The sequence below is a fragment of the Sander lucioperca genome, chromosome 2, assembly GCF_008315115.2.
Source record: "Sander lucioperca isolate FBNREF2018 chromosome 2, SLUC_FBN_1.2, whole genome shotgun sequence".
Lineage (NCBI taxonomy): Eukaryota > Metazoa > Chordata > Actinopteri > Perciformes > Percidae > Sander > Sander lucioperca.
The window spans coordinates 37,883,305-37,904,573 of NC_050174.1; the positions used below are offsets into that span (position 1 = coordinate 37,883,305).

Sequence of the window (21,269 nt, forward strand, 5' to 3'; positions counted from 1 at the left end):
CACCGTTGTGCTTCAATAATGATCGAGGGTCACTTATGCTTTTCTAGACTGGAAAACAAATTCAAAATACAAGTTCCAACTGTTGTCTCCCCTGTCATGCAACACTGTGGGTTATTTCATTCTTCTTCTTTTGGGGCCAAAACTATTTCACATGTAAATAATACATTTGGTGTCTGAATTATAACGTTTTTATCCCTGTTAAAATAGTTATTATTTAGGAAAAAGAAGAAAAACGGCAATATAACAGCTAATTCATAACATTCCAACGGTAGTGTACGTTTTCTTTTGCTGGAGTCATTTTTCTCAAATCTCCATCTCTTTGCGAGTGCAAAGTTAGCACGACCCATAGTGAGAATGACCACGAGTATGAGGGCCATTGCGTGAGCAGCACGTTAGCAGAGCAGCAGCAGCTTCACTTAGTTCAGATCAGTTCAGTTACATAAAATGGAATTAAATAGACTTGAAGAATAGAAATATGCTTTGGGTTACTGAAACGCCACCTGTGTAGAAATGCCGCAAGACCCAGGTTGAATATTACTGGAATTTCTCTTTAAATGAACTTTGGCTTCTTTTGATAAATGAAAAAAATCAAAAAAGGTTTTGTTTTGGTATCAAAGATAGACCCGGGCTCTTAGCCTGGTTGTGGGTTTAGATTTAGTCTATATCCACGACGTTCCACTTCCGGGATTGCTCCGTTGCAGCCAGAAATTCCGCCAGATTTCACTCTTTTCGGCCGGATGTCCGTTACCTTCCACTTTCTTTGTGTTGGAATTTTAAACTCCGGTGGATTTCTGAGGACTATGGTTAACTGCTCCTCAGATCTCTGCAGGGTAAATCCAGACAGACAGCTAGACTATCTGTCCAGTCTGAGTTTTCTGTTACACGACTAAAACAACTTTTAAACGTACACAAGTTCCACCAAAACAAGTTCCTTCCCGAGGCTATTTTGCAGAGGCACCGTTGCTCCGTCTGGCGATTGTGATTGGTTTAAAGAAATGTCAATAAACCAGAGCACATTTTTCTCCCATCCCAGAATGTTGTGTGGACTAGCCAGACCCTCCTTTTTCAACTGATATTGCAATAGCGATATAATTCACGATATTGGAGGGTATGATCATTTTTGTATTATTATTCTCATTCTCATTTTCATTGAAAAATATTAAAATAAAATAAAATGTAAATGATTATAGTGTGATTTTGGCAAGAATCTGTACCAAACAAAGAGTTTTTCTTTAGTCTGTAGGATACGAATTCTAGGCTGGGACATCTCTGCAGCACCACAATACCTAATTCAGAATGGTTTGACACATTGTTTGCCTTTAACAAATATTGCGCCCCCCCCCCCTTGCAAATTGCGATTTTGATAAAATTGCGATTAATTATGCAGCCCTAGATTTAACTGTTTTTTAAAATTGCTAACATAAACACTACCATGTGCGAACTGTGTCCCAGATGAGAGCTGCCAGGATCGTCCCTCCACCAACTGCCTGCTGGCTCTGAAGGTGAACCTGTGCAGCCACTGGTACTACAGCAAGGCCTGCTGCCACTCCTGCCGCGCCCTACGGCCCCCAACCTCCTAGTCCAGGACACCACCGCCTCTCCGCACCCCCGACTCAAACTGGCATGAGGAAACAAATGGGTACGTTTATGTACACGTGGTACTGCAGTTACTGTGAACAATGGGAGGAAAGTCCAGAGCTTCCTCCGATTACTTGGATTTACATGGGTTCATTTGTCAGTTGGATAGTTTAAATGATCTAAAATGAAATCTTGATGTCCGACAAAAACATGTTGTCAATCCTGTTGATGCTGCATCAACTGCAATGTTCACACATAAAAAAAAAACAGGTTTATCATTGTCTTCATTCACACAGAACGTGTGTCTGTTAAATTTTATTTGGAGAATCAATTGGTCAAAAAGAGGAAGCTGTTTTTAATTTTGAAGGGAACGTCTCGCCCAGCTTTATGGAAAGAATTGTTTTTTCTGACCATCTCCAATTTTATGTCAAGATCTCAGTGTAACGTCATTAACTTACAGAAGAAAAAGTAAATGAAGGAAGATGGGGGGGGGGGGGGGGGACTTTATATTCGGGGAATAAATGGGCATGATGGGGATTTTTGCAGCCAAAGCAGGACCTATATTTACAAAATAGTTATTGAATTTGCTGGCAATCTCAGTGGGATCCTCTATGGTTTTTATTATTAATATTAAACTTATTTTGGGGCAATTTTTTCAATTATTTCATTAATGGTATTCCATGTGCTTCTAATACCGTTTTTATATCAATTAACTGAAAGAACAAGTTAATGTTCCTCATCCTCACAATTCATATTATCATTATACTGTATCTCAACCAGAAAGCCAGTTTTATATCAGCTGTTGTTCTAGTAGAAAATCTTCCTCTAACAACACGTGGAGTCAGAAACAAAGTGGAGTCAACACTCAAACGGTCTCACAGACCTCCATCACCAGTTAGCAGCTCATTCTTGTTGTGTTCATTGCTGCGATGAAAAGATCTATTAAATTATTTCTCAACGGAATATACTGCATGACTAGAATATTTAATACAGATACTGTTTATGGAATATTATTTAATTGTGTTTCAGTTTGGTGTCTGGTTTAAGTTTAGATTTCCATTCCACACCCCCCCTGCCTGCCCGCTTGGCGCTGTGCCGGTACGCCTGCAGGATATTGAAGCATATTTATTAGTCATAGCACATTTTCATTTATCGTGACGCTCCTGATGCCAGCCGATGGTTATTCCTCGGGTCAACTGATGCCAGTTCTGGTCTGTGTGTGTGTGTGACAGAGGAGAGTTAATACAAACACAGAAGATTCCTGACACTTGAAGTATGGTTGAAATGTATTCAGACGTGTACATGTATGTGTCATTTTTAACTTTTGTGTACTGTGTTTTTATATAACTGATACCTCTTTGTACAAAACGAAAGTATGGACATTGTGTACTGTTGATAATAAACTAAAAACCTAATGGTACTGACTTGTATTTCAATTAAATAACAGTTCAAATGATCAGATTTGCCTCTTTGTCATTTCTATGTGAATTTCATATATTTGTTCAAGGACCTAGCATGTTTCTCTCCAACAACAAATGTTTAACAAGAAAAAAAGAATAAAAACTTCCGTAACGTACTTAACTTACATACATAACGTAAGTTACGTTACAGACGTACTTATTTGAACCCAAACCATTATATATTTTTTTTAATCCAACCAAGTAGTTTTGTTTCAATCCACAATAATCACGTGTTTAAAACTGTGACCGTTTCACAACGTTACACATTATACATTTCTTGAGAATGCAGTTTAGTTTAGTAATTCTTTAGGGCTGCCCATATACAGAACATTCAGAATATACCCAGACCCATCCATCATTTTTACACTCAATAACCCATAATGGCAGGCAAAAGCAGGATTTCAGAATTGTTTGCAAATGTATTCAAATTTGAAATATCACATTGACATAAGTATTCAGATTCTTTGCTATGACACTAAATTAAGCTCAGGTGCTTCCAATTTCTCTAGATCATCTTTGAGCTGTTTCTACTCCTTAATCGGAGTCCATCTGTGGTCAATTCAGTTGATTTGGAAAGGCACACATTTGTCAGGTGAAAAACCTCCATGATCCAGGCCTTCATGATTCAAAGTTTGGAATAGGGGTGCCCCCGACTAAGAATTGTCATAGTCAAATCAGATCTGTCAAGTCTTGCCTATCGTCGACTGGCAGGTTTCAGAACGTTGCAGAGCAGCAGCGCGTTGCAAGGAGCTGCAAGTTTACACTTGTTAATCTTTGGTCTGAGCTGGACTTTATACGGCGCTGCGAAGATTCGACTGTGAGACTGGCAGTCGAATCAGACTCTTTCAATCCAAGCATCGAATATTCGACTGTTCGGGGTCACCCCTAGTTTGGAACAACCAGGAGTCCAACTAGAGCTGGTCGCCAGGACAAATGGCGCAATCAGGGAAGACACACCTGATTCTACTTCTTAACTCATCATTATCAGTCCCCTTGGCAGGCTTAAGCTGCTTGATAATGAGCAGATCATTCAGGAGATGCGTAAAAGATGCAGGATAATTTAGCTCTCCAGCAGCAGGGTTGGGAGAACGCTGCTCTATATGATGGCAGACAGTAGAGAAGTAGTCTATATCCACGAAGTTCCACTTCCAGGATTGTTCTCGTTCTGGCGGAAATTCCGCCGGATGTCACACTGTCCGTTTTCGGATGTCCCATTACTTTCTGCTCTCTTTGTATTGGCATTTTAAACTCCGTTCGAATTATGAAGGCTTTGGTTAACTGCTCCTCAGATCTCTCCAGGGTAAATCCAGAGAGCTAGCTATAGACTATCTGTCCAGTCTGAGTTTTCTTTTGTACGACTAAAACAACCTTTGAACGTACACGTTCCACCAAAACAAGTTCCTTTCTGAGGCTATTTTGCAGCGGCACTGTGGCTCCGTCTGGCACTTAGCACCTCCCAAGACAATTGTGATTGGTTTAGAGAAATGCCAATAAACGAAAGCACGTTTTTCTCCCATCCTGGATTGCTGTGTGGACTCCCCACAACATCTTCCGCAGCGCTGTGGAGGAAGGTCTGGCAATGCGAGACTAGTAGAGAAGTGACAGGAAATGAACTGGGCACGTGGTGTCACCCCAGCCACCAGGACTCCCCTTCAATCAAACTATTTCGACAAAAAAAATTACATTTAAAAATTTGCACTTCTTGCAGGTCTTAAACATGCCCATGACTTGTATTCAAAATAACTTGTATCTGTATCAGTGCAGGGATTCAAACTGGCAACTGAAACGTGTTCTATCTGTAATTTTAGCTAAGGTGGTTGAAGGAATAAATGTAATTTAGTTCAGGTTATTACACTGAAATTGGAAGTCGTGATGCTGTAAATTGCAGAGGTGCATCACAACTATGAATGAAGAAACACACAGTTGACTTAAAATTATTCTACAGTGCTCTCCACTCTCTTCCCTTGTAAACACGTTTGATTTAATGCCGGTCAAAAATGATTTTAAAAATAAGCAACAGAATTCTCTCTGCTCTACTTTTCTGTATCAATATTCTCCCAGAAGGCATTACACAGATACCAAACCGTTTTGCATCCTTTTATTTAACACTGTAAATTAAATCACTTACAGAACAGCTGCAGTTGATGCACGTTTTGACAGCAGCTGGCGCCCCCTGCTGGTCAGCATCAAGCCTCATCATCTACTGAACTGCAGGATTTAATAGAAACACATCAACTAATGAAGCAGAGAGGATACAAATGCAACCGTTTTAGTCTTATCCAAAGAAAAAAATGTCTGGAAACACTCACTGAATAATGAAAGTGGTTCTGCACTCATTCTTCCCCAGGAACTTACAAATACAAAGTGTAGAACGTGCAGCATCGTCCCCCAAAACACCCTGAATGGATTCATGTCTGAGGTTTTATCGATCGACAGGCTGGATATTTCTTTGGCAGAGAGAGTTGACTACCAGGATGTCCATCCTCTGTGGCTGCATGCAAACTTTAATCCCAAAAACCCTCTTCTCTTCTGTGTTTAATTTAGCCTTGGCTGAAAAAAACAATTGTTAACCTCTGCTTTAGGCACGCTAACTGCTGCAACTATCCTAACCGCCAAACACACATCCATTCATCCTAACCGAGGTGTTTTAGGGCCCTGCAGGTCCTCCACTCTCTATCAGTGTTGGACGATCACAATGTGTTAACACACGCTTCATGAAAAACACGGAAGGACTAAATCACACGACAGAAAACACTCATTTTCTGAGAGAGAATAAACAGAGTACTACTACTGTACTATCATTAAGAAATGTGCAGTTTTTTTCTTAAATGCTGGATACCTCATGGTGCAGAATCCCGGCCTACAGCACAGCATCTACTTTATGTCTTTATTAGGAAATAAATATCTTTCAGAAAACACAGCCATTGGAATTTTGAATGCTTCAGAAAAGCCCTTTTAAAATGTGATTTGTTTTCTGCACCGAGATGCTCCGCAGACAAACAGGAATTCACACACTGAAACACTCACATACCGACAGGATCACCAGCACCAGCCCCATCTCTGTGTCTGAATTGGAAAAAAAACAACACATCGCTTTGCTGCCAAATCTACACAAGTGAACACAAACATGGGTCAAACTGAAGCTACTGACATCTGCAATGTTTTAGCTTTTTTTTTTTTTTTTTTTTTTTAACCAAGGATACATTTCTATCTACAAAATCCCAGTTTTTGGTCTTGGATAATATCAATGCAATCCTTGATGATAAAATAATCATCTTTACCTTGCTTTGCTCAAGAGCTGAATTTATAATTTCAAAATTTGAATTTTTATAGATATTGTCAAGCAGTTCATACAAAAAAACGAGGGTGATTTATTGAGTAATTTCAAGATCAAGAATATATATTTTAAATTCAACTAATCAAAAATGGATTTCATGACAGAAATAACATTTTGCCTGAGTAAAAATCAAATTTCTAATAGTATGGATTCTCAAAAACGACATAACATTATAACCAGAATTCTTGATACTGAAGAATAGATTTTTGATGTGAAAAAATGCAATTAAAATTCTGATTTAATGAGTCAATATAGTACAGAGGGCGAAAAGGGAGTGCGCAAGCACAAAATGCTTAGTGCACTCAAACTGATAATTGAAAAATAGTTGAAATTGCTCGCTATAGTCTCTGCATCTACACAGGTGTTTCAGTTTGGCTGATTAGACCCTGACTCATTCTGTAATCAGGCGGAATAAGTGAAAACACCTGTGCAGCTTCAGCCTGAACAGATAATAAACTGTAAAATGTCACTGTGAAAGAAATAAACGTGAAATGTAACACTGTACAGTTGTTGCTACACAGACACACACAAATTAAACATTTTGTCCGTGTCAACATCCACTTGTATATTTTTCACTGCATGAATGAAATCAAAGTTAAGTGGTGTTAAAGGTACACTGTAAAAGTACACATATACACTGTATGTTCAGTAATGGAGCAGAGTACTAGTCTGTTGGAGACCTAGTTGTGCACAAATGATGGATTTCTATAAACAAAGAAAACTGACTGTAGTCAGTGACAGTCTGAGTCAATGTGAACAGTCTTCAAATAAATTGGTCTCCAAACGGAAGCTACTGACTCAGGAAACAGATTTCAGCTCGACAGTATTTCTTCTCCAAAACCCTCTTGATTTGGAGCTTTCAAGATAAGTGTTATTTTGTATTTTTTGTGCTAAAAAATCCCATGATAAGACCAAAACCAACAATGTGTCTCGATACTTTATGATTTCCTGTCTGCGTCTCCCAGCTCCAAAGCCATTGGTTCCTACTGAAGACATACGTAAAGACAAATGTAGTTTCATATTTATTGCTGTCAGCTGTCACTGTAGTTTTTGTATTGGACGGTGTGTGTGGGATTAAGGGCTTACTCACACTTGGCCCAGTTACCTTGAACGGTGCCCGGGCCCCTTGGCTTCCTCTTTCAAGTGGGCCTGGGCAAGGTTAAGCGGGCCCGGGCGCTATTTAGCGACCACACTAGTCAAAGAACTGGACTTTGGGGCAAAAACGTGTTCGGGCACAATTTAACTGGGCCAAGTGTTTCATTCTAATTGAAAATAAACTACAGTGTGTGTAGGAACATGAAGGAGCATGACACCCTGTGCAACAGTGTGGCCAATTGATGGGTTTTTAACAACAATGGAGCTCTATGACACAGGGGAAGAAGATCAGGCTACATCATGCTTTGATACACAAACAATACTTGTTAGTAGATACACTCACTGTTGATTTTGGTCTGCACATGGGATTTGTTGACAATCTGTGTTTTTGGACCAAAGAGTTCTGGGGACTCCCTGAGAGAAAATGCATAGCAGAGCTCCCCCGAGAACTACATACCTTCACAGGCTTTTTTTCTGTTTGCATTCACACAGTCAACAGAAACGCATAATAAGACCAGACTCATGGGCCCCCAGAAGTGCGCCGGGCTTTGAGGCATATTCGACATAGTGGCCAAACAGTGGAATTACAAAGTCAGGGGATGCCCTCTGCCCCAAAAAGACTTTCCCACAGACTTACATGGCGAAAGAGATGTCTGTTAATAAGTGGATAGGGTTTTTGAGCATCACAACCACTGGGAAATTACTTTTTTTGATCCATTCGGTCCAATAACATTTGGAAAGTCTAGAGGAGCCGCACGATTAAATCAATATTCCCCATTCAAATTAGCGAAGAGCTAAACCTGGAGTAGCCGGCTTGGTCAGCAGAAGTCTCTAGTGCTTCATGCGCCATGCACCACTGAGATACTTACTGCAGGAATTAAGGGGGCCTGCCTCAAACGCTGTATGCAGTTCTCTTTATACATCCACAACTTATTCTTTAGAAGATATTTTAGAGTAAGCTAGGTAGCTAACTAGCCATTAGCCTCATTTAGAAAACCTCCTGTTTGCACTGGACTTTTACCTCCACTTCTGTGTCTTGTGTGGTGCATTCAAACTAAATCGGTGTTTAATTTACTGACAAAAGCTCAAATTGTGTCTTTATACTTTGATACACATATTGTTTAGCTACTTAACTGGCTAATTAACAAACAAGCTACTTTTCTAAACATCAAAATCCGACATAATGGTTACAAAATGATCAGTTTTAAGTCAAACTTGACAAAAATGAGTCTGTTCAAGTCTGTCAGAAACAAATGTTAAACTACGTTCACAAATGCCTTCAGCTGTTACAGTAGCAGTCGCTCCAGAGCTGTAGACCTCCAATATGGCTGCCAGGAGATGTATTGCATCATCCAAAAGCCCTCAGTGTTGTAGTACATTAGTGCAGCACACTATTAATGCTGCACAACACAAAGTCATTTCGTGTATTTTGCAGACAGCACCGAGTCAGTGCAACTTTCCTCCAGGTCAGCAGGACGGCGCGACCTTCCCTCTGCCTGCTCCTAGACGTCGGTGCTGACACTGTTGTTGACCACCTCCCTCATGGTAACGGAACGGATGAGGTTGAGCTTCTGGTAGAAGCTGGCCAGATCTATGGGCAGCTCCAAGTCCTGTTGCTGCACAGTCCTGTAGCTGATTCTGCGCCCGCCGTTGCACAGCCTCTCTGGGTGCTGCAGGTAGAAGGGCAGCGAACAGCGGGCGCAAGACGGGCAGAAGGCGTGTGAGCGCTGGCACCTGCGTGGCGGCGGTGTTGGGCAGCAGCTGGCAGGCCCGTTGGCCTCAGTGAGGAAGGTGGGGGTGTAGTTCTCCTGTTCGTTGCCGAAGTGCTCTGGCGTCGGAGGTGTAGGGGGAGCGGACAGAGCCAGGGGCCAGGAAGGCGACATGGTGGCGAACTCCGGTTCCTCCTCTTCCCCCTTCTCAGACTCCTCCCTCTTACAGCAGTAATACTGGAGCAGTGAAAAACAGGAGGAGAGAGTACGGTCAAAAGTTAGTTTTTTTTTTTTTTTTTTGGTTTATTGGCATTTCTTTAAACCAAAAATCTAAACTCGTCTTGCTTTGCCAGACCTTCCTCCACAGCGTTGCGGAGGAGGGTCTGGCTAGTCCACACAGCATTCTGGGATGGGAGAAAAATGTGCTCTGGTTTATTGACATTTCTTTAAACCAATCACAATCGCCATGGGCGGCGCTAAGCGCAAGACGGAGCAACGGTGCCTCTGCAAAATAGCCTCAGGAAGGAACTTGTTTTGATGGAACTTGTGTACGTCCAAAAGTTGTTTTAGTCGTGCAACAGAAAACTCAGATTGGACAGATAGTCTAGCTAGCTGTCTGGATTTACCCTGCAGAGATCTGAGGAGCAGTTAACCGTAGTCCTCAGAAATCCACTGGAGTTTAGAATGCCAAGACAAAGAACGCGGAAGGTGACGGACATCCGGCTGAAAATTAGGGATACCCGGTGGAATTTCCAGCGGCATCTGGACAAAGCCGGAAATGAAACGTCGTCGAAATAGACTATGATAACATTGACAAACATCATGCAGAACAATATGAAGCCTTGCTACTAATTAAAAACGACGAATATCTGGATCCAATCATTCACCAGCTGGACTGACTGGTTTTGCGTGGATTTCCTTTAAATGAATGTGCAGAAGTTCCTGTTCTCCAGAGGATGAATCCTACTGACTTTGGTGATCCTGACTTTTCATCCTGCACCATCATGAGGTTGACATTTGTTGTTTTGAGTGAAATGTCTCGACAACTATTGGATGGATTGACAGAAAATGTGGTTCACACATTCATGTTCCCCTCAGGATGAATTGTAACAACTTTGGGGGTCCTCTGACTTTTCATCTAGTGCCATCTCCATGTCAAAACTTGAATGTGTCCAATACTTAGTTTTAAAGGTACTTGATCATAAACCAGACATTCCCATCGGCCTCAGCGGTAGGCTACTTTGTGTTTAGTGCTAATCAACAAATGTTAAAATGCTCACGCTTCACTAGAATGGTGAACCAGCTTCATGATACTAGCTTGTGACGGCCACTGCCCTTCCCTACCAATCTATCGTTTGTCTACGTGTTTTTCTAGATAACTGGTTTCAGGGGCTCATTAGAGCCAACTGGGAACACCTAGCTGTTCTGGGACTCTCTCCATGTACTTGTTGTGTATTTAATTAATCTCAGTGTTGTGTATTTAATTAATCTCAGTTTGTTTGAAATCACTTTACTTTTGAAAACAGTGTGTGGGAAAACTCCCACGTTGTCGTGGCCTTACGAGCCAGATTGTGACAAGCTAAACAAGCCCATGTTAGCATTTAGCTCAAAGCACCACTGTGCCTATCGTTGTAGACTCTTAGAATGTCTTTTAGAAAATCATTTATTGTACTTTTTCAGTTAAACATTAAATGTCATACCTGCAACCTACATAAACACAGTACAGCGACGATGGTCAGTAAGATGACTGTAGCCAGAATTCCTCCTGCGATGACCACTGTCCCGGCTGACATTCGAAATCCTCTCCATCAACAGCCTGCAGGGAGGAGGAGGAGGAGGAGGAGGAGGAGGAGGAGGAGGGTGGGATGAGGAAAGAGACAAAGGCACAGCTTAGTAATGAGAGAAATGGAGGAAAGAAGAAAAGGAAATTCTGGGGGACAGTGGATGAGGAGAATGACGATGAAGAGAAGATGAAGAAATTTGGTGGGGGAGAGAGAGTATAGTGACAGAGATGAGAGAGAAGGAAGGAAGAAGAGAAGAGATGAGGGAAGAAGAAGTAGATTAGAAACGAGGAGAAAAGAGGAAAATTGGAGGAAGAAGTGAGGAAAGGCATGAAAGGGTAAAGAGGAAAATGAAAGGTGGCGAAAGAAAGGAGAATAAGAGAAGGAAAAGGAGCAGAAGAAAGGTAGATGAGACAGAAGGTGTAAAGACAGAATGATGAGGAGACAAGGAAGTAAGAGAAGAGTGAAGAGGAGGATAGAAGAGAGATAATGATGTTGCTGTAAAATTTTACATCTCTACTGAACAGCTCCAAAATGTTTAAACTGTTTTCTCTTGCCAGCAGCCATTACTGAAAATACTGCTGATGGATTTTTTTACGACTCAGTGCAGTAAATTAAGACGAGTCACAAAAATGAAGTTAGAGTCAGCCAAGTGCAAATATTGGCATGTCTGACTCTGATGATGGTGAATGTGACTGATGCTCTCTCAGTAATGACCACATATGGGAAGTCAGCAGCAGGAAACGCATCATTACTGATCTTTGCAGGTTTGAGTAAACAATTATGTTGCCCTAAACAAGACCTTCCTTGGGAAAAAACCCTATTGTGCTTTCTAGCAGAGAGTTTGATGAGAAGATCAATAGCTACTACTTTCTCCTGTACAGTAAATATGAAGCTTCAGCCAGGACTTGGTTAGCTTAGCTTAGCACAAAGACTTGAAACAGGTGCAAACAGCTAGCCTGGCTCCGCACAGCAATGTTTGGTGTTTTAAGCCCCCAACGTCGTCTTCCAGGCAGAATGGTTAGGGTTAGGTTTGGGTTAAAATGCAAAGCCCAGGATGGGCGCTGCGAGGGGCACAGGCACAAGAGGACCACTGGTGTGAATAAAACACTTAAAAATCTCCTTAAAAAAGCTGGGTTCGGTTATACAATAAAGCTGTTTAAAAGACGGCCAGATATTAAAAACAGGTTAAAAGAACCACTAGACAGGATGGACAGCGGGAGATTAAAACTTTAAATAAAAGGTCAACTCCACACCTAAGTCTCCTAAAGACATTACAAAATAAATAATTAAAATAAATAATATATATATATATATAGAGAGAGAGAGAGTTATGTAAATAAATAGCCCGGCATAACAATACAAAATAAATTCTTAACCCAATATTAAAGACATTATTTATCCTCAAAAATTAAAATGAAAACATTTAAGGGGTCTAAAATACTGTCAGAATTACTTGCCCTTGAGGTTAAAAAAATATATACACATACCATTAAAAATTAGTAATAAGTGCTGTGTTTAAAAGTGCTTCAAGAAGTAAAAAGTGCCACACAATAAATAACCATAAATAATTTAAAATACATCATAGAAAAAAACCACACTGTTAGTAAAATGCATAAAACTAATGGCATGTGTATCATCATGTTAAAATCTTGAGGCAAGTAATTAAATTTGTAATAATAATAATCATAATACATATTAACAATAAAGACAGAAACACAATCAAATTAGATAAATAGATAAAATAGATAAGGCAGAATAAAAGTTATAAAGGACAACTGAGGCATCTTTAAATTATTTATTAAAAAAACCCATCAAAACATTAACATATTAGGTAGGACCCCCTCTGTCGACGGTCGCAGCGCTGCCTTGAAGTCGACATTGGGGGATTAAAACACCATTGAGCCCGCACAGCACCTCTAAAGCTCACTGAATAACATGTTTGATCTCGTTTGTTCAGTCAGTGCAAAAAAGTAAGTGTAGAAAGGACTACAGAGAGGAAACCAATGAGTCACACTACTTCCTTCTTTGGTCCTGACAGACAAGAGTCATACTGGTACTTCACACAGCCATTAGAGGACAGGTAAACACAAACGTCCATTTGAACAAACTGTATCTAAAATGCTCATAACCAATAGAAATGATGGCCTAGACCTACAAAAACAAGACTCAAGTTGTAATAAACTGAAATTTAAGGTTATGTCCGTTGTTGGGGTTACAGTTGACACATTTCCAATCAATCCCTCCAAAAGATTCTGATTCTAACAGGATTGGTATCACATCTGTGTGTTCACATTTGGATGAGTTATGACTATGTGAAGGAGTGCAAATTGCGTTATTCTGGTTCAAAGTTATTAATAAAGTGTGAAAAATTCCAGACAGGCCTCAAGGTCAGGGGAGGGGCTAGAAGGGGGGCACAGGGTGGCACCAGCCCCTCCCTGAAATATGATTGCCCCCCCCCAACAATCCATTGGGCTAGAGTGCTGTCAATCTGACAAATGTGATTTTCATTGGATCAGAATACTGTCACTTGGATGCCTGTTCTGCCAATTTCCCTGCCCTTGTCACATGACCAGTTAATGTTTCCATGACGACTATCCAAAATTCTGATACCATGGGACCAGCACTGGAATTGTTTGTTTTGTGGCAGACTGAGCCTATAAAATATGTGTATTATTTATCACATATACAATTTGTTTAAAATGAAAACAAGTGAAACTAAAAATGAATGGGATGTTTTATTTAGCAGAATTACAATATCTTGTTCTATCCTATCCAATATTCCCTATGTTTCTAAGCAGATTTCCTATGCTGTATTCTGATCAAATCTAAATCAGCCTTGAGTTTATGGTTAGTAATTAATAGGCCAACTGCATTCCATTAAACATTTTGCATTTTTTAGTTTCAAGGCATTCAGCGGAGTGCTCCCAAAGCAACCGGACAATTAAACAATAAGATAGTCAACAGAGTGAAAACCTCCGCTAACACCGAGGAACTCTTCAACCTGCAGAGCTTCAGCCTCGAGGACCGTTTACGATGGCTTATTGTTTGACTTGCTGCACATTATGGATACAAAACAATGATAATCGTTTAGTGGCTACAATATTTTTTGTAAAACTTCACCAGTGTTGAATAAGCTCGATAAAAAAGTGAACTTTTTGAGAACTGCAACTACCACTAAAAGAGAGACTGACGGAAAAAAGGAAAGTCTTCCTCAATAGAAATAGTAAGGCCATTTCCAAAATGATCAGCAATAAAAACAATCCCTTAACTACCGAGCTAATATTTATTTGTTTGATAAAAGGTTTTTCAAGATAGAAGAGGAAATTAGAGCAAACAGAAGAGATACAGTAAATATGGGAGAGAGATGACCTTTAAATGGGATGGAGAGAGAGAGAGAGAGAGAGAGAGAGAGAGAGAGAGAGAGAGAGAGAGAGAGACAGAGAGAGAGAGAGAGAGAGAGAGAGAGAGAGAGAGAGACAGAGAGAGAGAGAGACAGAGAGAGAGATTATGCATTTCATTATTCACTTTCCCTTTATGTTTTATGCAACAACTCTGGTCCCAAACCACATTTAAGTGTGCATTAGCAAGTGAAAAGAAAAATCCAAACACTAAAAAGGTTCCTCAACTTTTAATTAAAGTGAAAACAGACCAGTTCACAATGAAGGCTTTTGCACTATTGTACTTTGTGAATTAAAATTATGAATCCCTAATATTCAGCTTTCCCTCATGTTTTATACAATAAATAAGGAACCAGAGGAGCATTTAAAAAATGTGCACTCATGAATAGCAATCTGCCGGCAGGCAGATGCAGAGAGTCACGTGAAAATAGATGTAACTGAAGAGAAGTCATAATCATCATGATATTATTTCCTCTGCTTTCTGTGTGGGTGTGACGAGGGTCAGCAGGAGTGTCGTGTCACACTGTGATGTATGTGGAGCTATACGGCCGACACGCCATCAAACACTCCAAAAATAGCCCGAGAAAGAAAGATCTTTGAAATCTGGATAGATAGCAGACTCAGAGACATAACAGGTAGATTCTACCAGTGTTGTGACCAAGTCATCTTTGCCCAAGTAATCAAGTCTCAATTAATTTGGTCCATTCCAGTGGAGCAAATGCAATGCAGTGCCATACACTGTTATCCCAAATTAGTTGACTTTACTAGAGATTTGTGTGGAGACCCGTTGCCTTAAACCGTTTATGTTATTACAAAAGGTTACACTTAACAGGTGAAGTTGAATTAACACAGACTGGTAAGTTGATGCAGTAGACAAATCAAGTTTACATTAGCAGTCATTACTAAAAATCATTACTAAACATAAGTTACTTTTGTTCAAATATAATAAATATGAAACATTAGGCTCTAGGCTGCTTATCACAACTATAGAAAGAAATCTTTCTTATAAATATGTTTTTCCCTTTATAACAATATAGTTTTTAAAACAATGTTTTCAATACATTAGTTCCAGTAAAACAGAGTGGATGACAATGCATAGAGGTAATTTCCACGTAACATAAATGCAAACCCAAAACAGTAACAGAACATTATTAAAACACACTTTAAAGCGTAACTCTCGCCAAAATGCAACCTAGGGTCTTTCTGTGAATGTACCCGAGTCAAATTTTTGTTTAAAAGCATATTTAGGACAGAATCGCCACTTTTAAGATTTACCGTATTTTCGTTTTTTGGTCAAATGGCCTTTTGAATGGGAGAGCTAGGGGCACTTTTATGCTAGCCTCAAAATAGCTATTTTTAAAACACTAAGAAGGCTCGACACAACATGAAACTTTGCTCGAAATATGACCAGGGGCTCTACACCTTAATGAAAGCATTGACAACATTGTTTGTGTACACAGAGTTTACTAAAAAGATGTAGATGAAGAAGGTTTTGAGCAACTCACTGTAGCTGTCGAGCCAGTCAAAAATAGTCGAGGGAGGAGAGTAAATATGGAAAGCTCCAAAAACTCAGTTCCATTTAAATGCACGGATAATTTGTTGTTTTGTCATTAGTGAAACACGATATTGACCTTGTAGTTGAAAAAGGAGCCTCATATAGGAATGACATTTCCTCCTATGGAGTCTGTTCATTTGCATTCGGAGATCGCCTATTTTTGACTGGGAAAATGGCGGATAGCGTAAACAACAACTGCTAACGTGGGTTGCTCAAAACCTTTCTTTTTAGTAAACTCTGGGTACACAAACAATGTTGTCAATTCTTTCATTAAGGTGTAGAGCCCCTGGCGATACTTCAAGCAAAGTTTCATGTTGTGTCGAGCCTTCTTAGTGTTTTAAAAATAGCTATTTTGAGGCTAGCATAAAAGTGCCCCTAGCACTCCCATTCAAAAGGCCATTTGACCAAAAAACGAAAATACGGTAAATCTTAAAAGTGATCCTAGGTTGCATTTTGGCGAGAGTTACGCTTTAACTAGGACTGAAATCGTTCAAAACATATATTTCCCATGAGCCTTTGCACCGCTTCAGCCAAGGGGGTAAGCGAGCATCCGGAAAGCGTACCTCCTATGGGGAGACTCTGAGGCTAACAAGCCATCACCTTCCGTTAACATTCCATTAACTCCTATTCATTTTGGCGTCACTTTGACAGCGAATAACTTTACATCTGAAGCGTTTAAAGACTCTATTTGTCCATTGTTTATTTCTAAAGAAACACGACAATGTATAAAAGGCTCCATTACCTTGTATCTCACGTTATGGCTCCGTAGCAGACGTTTTTGTAAAAATAGGCTAACAATTGTGTCATAACCATGCGACTTACTGTCACATAGTAGAGGAATTACCGTATAGTACAGGAGAAGCTTACAGGCAGTTTTGACTTACATTAGCTGTTTAAGTTTAATTACTAATGTTAACTAGCATTTAGTTATCAATAATTAGCCTGTGCCTATGTTATCTCCTTACATATACCTACGCTCTCCGTCTCTGCAAGATTGGGAATGATTGAGATTTCTCTTGGCACAGCTACCAGAAGACTTCCAACTTTCAGACAGGTTGCTCACGTCACATCTACGTCGTCAAGCTCAAGAATTTCTAATAAGGGAAGAAGTTCCACTCTCTCGATACTTCCGGCTTCTGAACTGGTTGCAATTCCACTCTGGTTCCATATAGGGGGCGCTCACAGGCGAGTGCAGAATGAATTGTGGTCTATGGAACTATACCCCTCAAAATTCACTTTTCTCAGGATAAAATATTTTGTCTAGTAATTTGAATGTTGCATTCGAAAGGGGAGGCTAAGAAAATACACACTGCTGGGAGATTTTTTTAAAGTGGCTTTGTTGTTCTAAAAAGCCTTTTAAAATGTCAATGACGTCATACACATCGTACAGCCAGAGATACTGCTTTACGGCAAGCTCTGAGTCACTTCCTTTTTTCTCTCGAGGTATCGACATCACAGCTGACAGGTTAGACTCTCCCTGTCAATACACGTGCTAGAAAGAGGTTTGCTAATGTTTTAAAGACCACGCCAAAATATTCACTCTCACATTCTGGTTCTGCTTCGGATGCCATCAAGTGGGATCTCTGGTCGTAATCAGTCCTTCACTGACCAATCAGCATTCATTAGCAGAATGCTAGCGTGTTATGGGCAACAACGACTCAACCTGTAAGAAATCGAAAGGACATAAGTACTTGTTCATTCAACTTTCGACCTATAATCCACGTTGAACTTGCAAAAACTACAATCAAATCTGAGATTTGTCAACGGCAATTAGGCGAAAGAGACAAATGTAGCCGTCTAGCTCCATAGAGTCCCATCCATTTTGCACTCACCCCCAGTGGAACTCTGGTGGAACTGCAACCAAATTCGATACAATGGGGCTAAATAGGGAGTGAAATGGCTCTCCGTAGACCGGCTCTGGCAGTACGCTCAGTCATCACTGAAAAAGTGACTTCACTGGTCTCCATTGAAGTATATGGCTTCGCTGTGTCCATTCTTTTACTGTCTATGGCTTCAGCAGAACAGCTCAATTACCAAATTATTAATGAATATGTTTTTTAATAAAACGTGAAAGATAAGTAGTGACCACTAAAAAAAATATTTACAACTACATCTGGGTTTACAGTGTCTAGGCTGCCCTACATGCTCGAGAAGGGTTTGGAACTCTTCATGCTGGTGCCCTTTTGCTTCCTCCGCTTCTCAGAGACACTGAGTCCACTGCCTCAAATCTCTCTGCATCCCTTTCACTCTTAATGCATTAAACTGCTTTTAGAAGCTTTTTCGACAACCTTCTTAAGTCAAAGAAAAACACTTCCACAGAGCTGCATGCCACCACAATTACATATTAGATATCATATTCAGTCACAATAACCCACCTGCACTCTCAGCATCATTTCCGCAACAACCTAAGGGCGGCAGCTAGGGACCAGAAGAGTTTACTGGAGCTCAGTAAGGTTTTGGAAGTGATTGCTTGGAAATCAGTGACACAATCATCAAAGCCTCCGTCCTTCAAAACTCCAGATACACAATAAAAACACCACCATGAGGATCAGCTCATCACTGGCTATTGCATTGGGTTTCAATAGCGACGGAACCCTGGACATTCACGTCCCCGAAGGCCAGAGGGTCATTTACACGGTTTGTGTCATGTTTGTCTTATTTTACTCGTTCTAAGACATTTCCAGAACTGAGCTTCACAAGACAGAATAAATAAATAAAAGTCATTCTAGAAAATTCACAAGTTGATTTAGTGAAAAAGGTTGAAGTGTTCTCATCAAATTTGCAGACTTTTCCCGACTTAATAACTTGGTGAGATTTTTGAGCTGTTTATAGAAAGAAACTGTACAGCACCAACAATAAATGTCACGAAAATCTGTGGTTGCTGAAAATCAAGGTCATTTCTATTCATTCCGTCATTGCTGATGCAGATTATATAATGATGACAACAGCTCCTTAAGCTTTATGTCTTATTGACATAAAGAGTTTAAAAGATATCTGGTGATATTCTAGATCCTTACTGTCATCACATTTTATACAAAGACCAAAACCAACAGTAAATATATCCGAAACCTTTAGATTAATGTTGCTGACAGTACTGCACCCCCCCCCCCCAAAATAAATAAATAAATAAATAAATAAATAAATAAATAATAAAAATAAAATGAATTTTAATACAATTTGTATTTCTCTGCTTGACTTACATTGCTAAAAACTAGTGGATTTACAGACCCATATTGGTTTTGGTCTTTTATGACGTTTGCTAGGGCAAATGTAGATGAATGATCCTTGCTATGACTCCTTTTACCCAAAATATAATACAGTAAATTACTTCAAATGTCCTTACAGGACGCACGTGTAGGCTACACACACACATGATTACAAGCATTCAACATGTCATTATTAAAAAAACATTAATGAATCATGTGATATATTTCCTGTTTGCAGAGAATACATGTGGACATAACGTAAGAAATATTTACAGCGGAGTTTATGGTGCGACTTTTATGCAGATTTGCGCCAATAGGTGGCTGTCTCAAACTGAGCAGGTTCACTCTTTGCGTTCAGTACGTCCCAAAGCATCCTTCATTCAGGTTTCATGGGTGTGGATTCATATATCAGCACCACACACACACACACACACGCACGCACGCACGCACGCACGCGCGCACACACACACACACACACACACACACACACACACACACACACACACACACACACGCACGCACACGCACGCACGCACGCACACACACGCACACACACACACACACACAAACCTGTAATTGCTACATCAGCCTGAATTAGAGCATACATCCTGAAATTATTTCCAATTCAATTCTTGACTTGCGTGCGTAAAAGATTAAGACTATAGACAAAATGACACAAACATTTAAGGAAATCGCAACAGATAGAGTCTAATCGAATAAACATTAGGTTCCTATACAAATTACCAAAATCAACTTTTAAGAACCACTAAAGCGCTCTTAAAACTGTTTTCTGCGGACTTTACGCGCATTTTACGCGTATCTTTGCATCTTCTTTTTTGAGTTGCGGGCTTTTTGTATGGCCCAAACCTCTTAACAACCGTTTTCTGGCAGTTTGTACAGTTACACCCACTTTGCTTCTCAGTGCATCCCATGTAGGAACCAGAGACACCTCCATATAAACAATTGGTAATCTTACCCATCACATTAGTATTTGGATCGTCCCATGGCGTCCCCCGCGGCACCTCCAGCTCGGGGCGCCCCGGTTTGTGGGCAGAGATGACGGTTAGGAGGCTCGAGTTACAGCTGGGAGAGGTGTAACCAAACCTAAAACTCTCAGCTAACAGCAACGTTTTACATCCACACACACATCTGACCTGTGAGAACGAGGAGCAGAGATTTGTCTCGGTGCGTCAAAGAGGCTAATTTGTCTTCACATTTCTTCTGTAGTTTCACGAAACGTGCTTCGTTCCACAGATGGATACGTTTGAAACGCGGCCAGAAAATCTGACAAAACTTTTACTTAATGAGGAACTTTAATGAGGAACAGTTTCCTTTGTTGCTTCTTCTATGAATTTTCCATTAATTTAAGTGCAGATGTCTGCTTCACAGCAGGTTGCAGATTTTAAAAAGTCCAATTCAATAAAATCCCAAATTCTGAAATATTTCATCTGCAGGTCCTCAGGGTTTATTTTGGCTTTAGTCCCAATAAAACGTTAAAAAAAAAAAAAATCAAAGATGATCCGAACACTCACAGGGTGACCGCAGGAGGATGACTTGTTAGGAGAAAAGCTCTGGTCCGCTTATTATTAATTGGCGGATGTATGTTCTGCACAACGGATCCGGTCTCATCCTGTCTGTGGTCGCAGCGCATTAATTTCCGATGCTGACCTGACTAGATGTGACTGTGCGTCACAGCAGTACGCGCTGCAAAAAAAAAAAAAAAAAATTATATATATATATATATATATATATATATATATATATATATATATATATATATATATAGGCTACCTGAAGGATACAGGTTGCATTAAATCCTCTTTATTTTATCCTTTATTGAACCAAGTGACATCTTCCTATGGTGTTGAATCATCTGCATCTGCATACTAAATTCGATCTTGTTGGGAAAACTAAAACTATCTTCGACTCTAAAAAGAAAGAGAAATAATCCCAATTTTTGGACATTCCGGCACAGCATTGGACTAATATTTCTATGCCAAATAACAATTTAGCCCCACATTTTTGCCTTTACATGCTGATTTAGGTGACTTTCAGCGTTGTGTGAGTTGAACATTTAGACACCTTCACCCTCAGCAGCACGTCTTCATACACCATCTTATCTAAAATTATTATATCCAATCAAATAC

At 40.0% G+C, this 21,269-nt stretch overlaps 2 protein-coding genes across 4 annotated transcripts in view; one reads left to right on the forward strand and one right to left on the reverse strand.

Moving 5' to 3' along the window:
• The window catches only part of adamtsl2 (ADAMTS-like 2), a 31,380-nt gene extending 28,346 nt beyond the window's left edge, over positions 1–3,034 (forward strand). For both annotated transcript variants that reach the window (XM_031305654.2, XM_031305652.2), the window contains exon 19: positions 1,453–3,034. In XM_031305654.2, coding sequence (XP_031161514.1) covers positions 1,453–1,580 — 128 coding nt within the window. In that variant the 3' untranslated portion in view covers positions 1,581–3,034. The remainder of the gene's footprint in view (positions 1–1,452) is intronic.
• A 2,089-nt stretch (positions 3,035–5,123) lies between these two features.
• LOC116054449 (protein FAM163B) lies at positions 5,124–20,776 on the reverse strand. 2 transcript variants are annotated; one of them, XM_035997064.1, is made up of 4 exons: positions 20,277–20,776; positions 10,880–10,995; positions 7,098–9,416; positions 5,124–7,055 (listed from the first exon to the last, which is right to left on the reverse strand). In XM_035997064.1, the coding sequence occupies exons 2-3, from the start codon at positions 10,970–10,972 to the stop codon at positions 8,973–8,975; spliced, it is 537 nt and encodes a 178-aa protein (XP_035852957.1). In that variant the 5' UTR covers positions 10,973–10,995; positions 20,277–20,776; the 3' UTR covers positions 5,124–7,055; positions 7,098–8,972. The 2 variants fall into 2 exon arrangements, with proteins under 2 accessions (XP_035852957.1, XP_031161865.1); XM_031306005.2 differs by having other exon boundaries at positions 20,099–20,776.
• Between the last annotated feature and the right edge of the window lie 493 nt (positions 20,777–21,269).

Excerpts from the sequence above, each read along its gene's own strand:
- LOC116054449 (XM_035997064.1), bottom strand. The coding sequence starts at position 10,972 with ATGTCAGCCGGGACAGTGGTCATCGCAGGAGGAATTCTGGCTACAGTC. Across the intron at positions 9,417-10,879 it reads TGTGTTTATGTAGGTTGCAG|TATTACTGCTGTAAGAGGGA; the intron begins GTATGACATTTA and ends TCACTGCTCCAG.